Source organism: Trifolium pratense, linkage group LG5 (genome assembly GCF_020283565.1).
Source record: "Trifolium pratense cultivar HEN17-A07 linkage group LG5, ARS_RC_1.1, whole genome shotgun sequence".
Classification (NCBI taxonomy): domain Eukaryota; kingdom Viridiplantae; phylum Streptophyta; class Magnoliopsida; order Fabales; family Fabaceae; genus Trifolium; species Trifolium pratense.
Window position 1 is genome coordinate 54,543,576 of NC_060063.1, and position 2,297 is coordinate 54,545,872.

The window sequence follows — 2,297 nt, forward strand, 5'->3', positions numbered from 1 at the left end:
CGCCGCCTTCTTCAATATGATTGGAAAGTCCGCATTCCACATTCTTACCGTGAAGCAAATATTTTTGCTGATATGTTAGCTAATATGGAATGTGATCGTAGTGGTGATTTGATTTATTATAAATCTTGTTCGACTCCTCTTAATTCTCTGTATTCAACTGATATTGCTGGGATTGCTACCCTGGTTTGTAGCTTTGTAGTTTCATTAAATCAATTAATCGTAAAATTGATGAGTCCAAAATGGACCAATACATGTATGGGTCCGACCTATACTGACCCTAGAGTTTGTGGTATTCATTGTTAATCACATTTATCAAACTATCGGTATTCAATCAATATATATAATAGTTAAAAAGAGGTGACAATGGGAGCACGAATGGAGTTAAATATATAAATAGGTCCTAAGAGAAGAAAAATAAAAATCACAAACAACAATAAATTAAAGACAATCCCAAAACCCAACAATGCAACAACCCTATTTTTTCAAGTTTGGATTGACTTATTATTTAGTTTATAAAAAATAGCTTACGTAATTTATAAATTTTTAAATATTATTCTTAAATTTGTTAAAGTAGTTTGTAATAAGACAATTTATGAAAATATAATTTTCGCTTAGTGATAACTTATGAATTAATATAAAATTTATTTATGTGCCTAAGCAATTTTTTATAAGCTTAAAAATAACTTAATTCAAACATATTTAAATAACCTAAAAATTACTAATATAAATTACTAGTACCGTCATGACCGGTTCAAACAAGTTGAGTTCAAGTGGTTCTTCCTCTCCTCTCCCCATTTTGAATAGCATTGAGGATTACGGCAGCACCATGTCTGTTCACCAGAGGTATTTCATTCATGTCCTTCATTGTAAAGTAAATTATCCTCACATAGCACTTATCTTCTCTACCACCTTCCCAAGAGCACGTCACCTCAACCCGACACTTGATCATCTCCGTATAAAAATTAGACAGCCCCGACGGTGCATGCAGCACTGACTCGAACACAACCATAACCCCTAGGGCCACCGGTTCCACCGAAACAGCTTTATAGCCAGTGAACAAGCTCCCAGCACGCTTTGTTACCTTCGGGTCAATAGCTATACAACTAAACGTCAGATTATGTTTCAGATATTCCTCACATCCTTCTTTCTTTACCTTAAAGAACTTCATCATTCCCCTATCATGATTCAAATAACATTTAAAAAGATAAGGACCGATCAATGGATGAGGTATATATTCATGTGTTTCTATGGCATCAAGAGTATAAAGTGAATACAAAGGTTGTTGTTCTCCTTCACCTCCATTTAAAAATATATCAACCGTGTAAAAAATACATGCCACCGGAGGAAGAGGAGGAGGAGGATTGTTGATCAGAGGTGGGTGAATGGAAGGAAAAGCATCCAAGAAGAAGGAACGGTAATCAGGCCAGACAGAGATGATCCTGGAATGGAAGATGGGATCAGGAAAATTGGTGAGTAAGGAAGGCCATGTGGAGATGCAAATGTTACGCCATAGATCTGAGTTTTTGTTTTTCCAGATCAAGTTGTAGAATTGAGAAGAAACAGATGATAAGATTATTAGGGTTTTGCCGTCAAGGTGTGGAAGGATATGGAATGTTACGATGTCTGGATCTAATTTACTGAACACGTTCATGATTGAGATGAGATCTGTGTTGTAGAGAATCTAGAGATAGAGATGATGAGATTAGATTGATCTAACTTACTGAACACAACCAACTCACACGTGAAAGTACCAAGTTGTTCTGTCGTTGTATACTTTATGAGTCAGCAACAAAAAGTTGTATTTTTTTTTTTTTTTTTTTGAGGTTAACAAAAAGTTGTATTGTTGAAGGTTAGGTTAAGTAAGTAGTAAGTATTTAAGACGTATATATAGGAGACGTAGATAAAGATGATGAGGATTAGGGGTGTATTGAATTGTGATTTCATGAGATAATTTTGGCAAAAATTTTTTTTAATGATTTTATGAGAATTTGTTGGACAATATTGATTTTGTGAGATTTTAAAGACATTTTTATGAGATTTTTTTACAATCAAGATTTTTAACACATGATTTGAATGAATTTTGAGAGACTTTTTTAAAAGACTTTGTACAATCAAGATTTCATAATACTTTATATATTAGTAAACTTTTGTATATTAGGTAAATTTTAAAAGAATCAATAAATTTTAATAAAAGAAATTATATATTTTTGGGAATTCAAATATTTTTTTAAAAAAAAAAATGCTTAAATGCAGTTTTGCCTCCCTGTTTTGATTAAATCGGAATTTTACCCCCCTGT

At 32.8% G+C, this 2,297-nt stretch overlaps 1 protein-coding gene across 1 annotated transcript; it reads right to left on the reverse strand.

Annotated features, from left to right (window-relative positions):
- Positions 1-314: 314 nt before the first annotated feature.
- LOC123883241 (probable F-box protein At2g36090) lies at positions 315-1,851 on the reverse strand. Its single transcript, XM_045931982.1, has one exon. It carries the CDS (start codon positions 1,649-1,651, stop codon positions 767-769), a length of 885 nt encoding a protein of 294 aa, XP_045787938.1. The 5' UTR covers positions 1,652-1,851; the 3' UTR covers positions 315-766.
- Positions 1,852-2,297: the final 446 nt, after the last annotated feature.

Coding starts and splice junctions, on each gene's coding strand:
- LOC123883241 (XM_045931982.1), bottom strand. CDS start 1,651: ATGAACGTGTTCAGTAAATTAGATCCAGACATCGTAACATTCCATATC.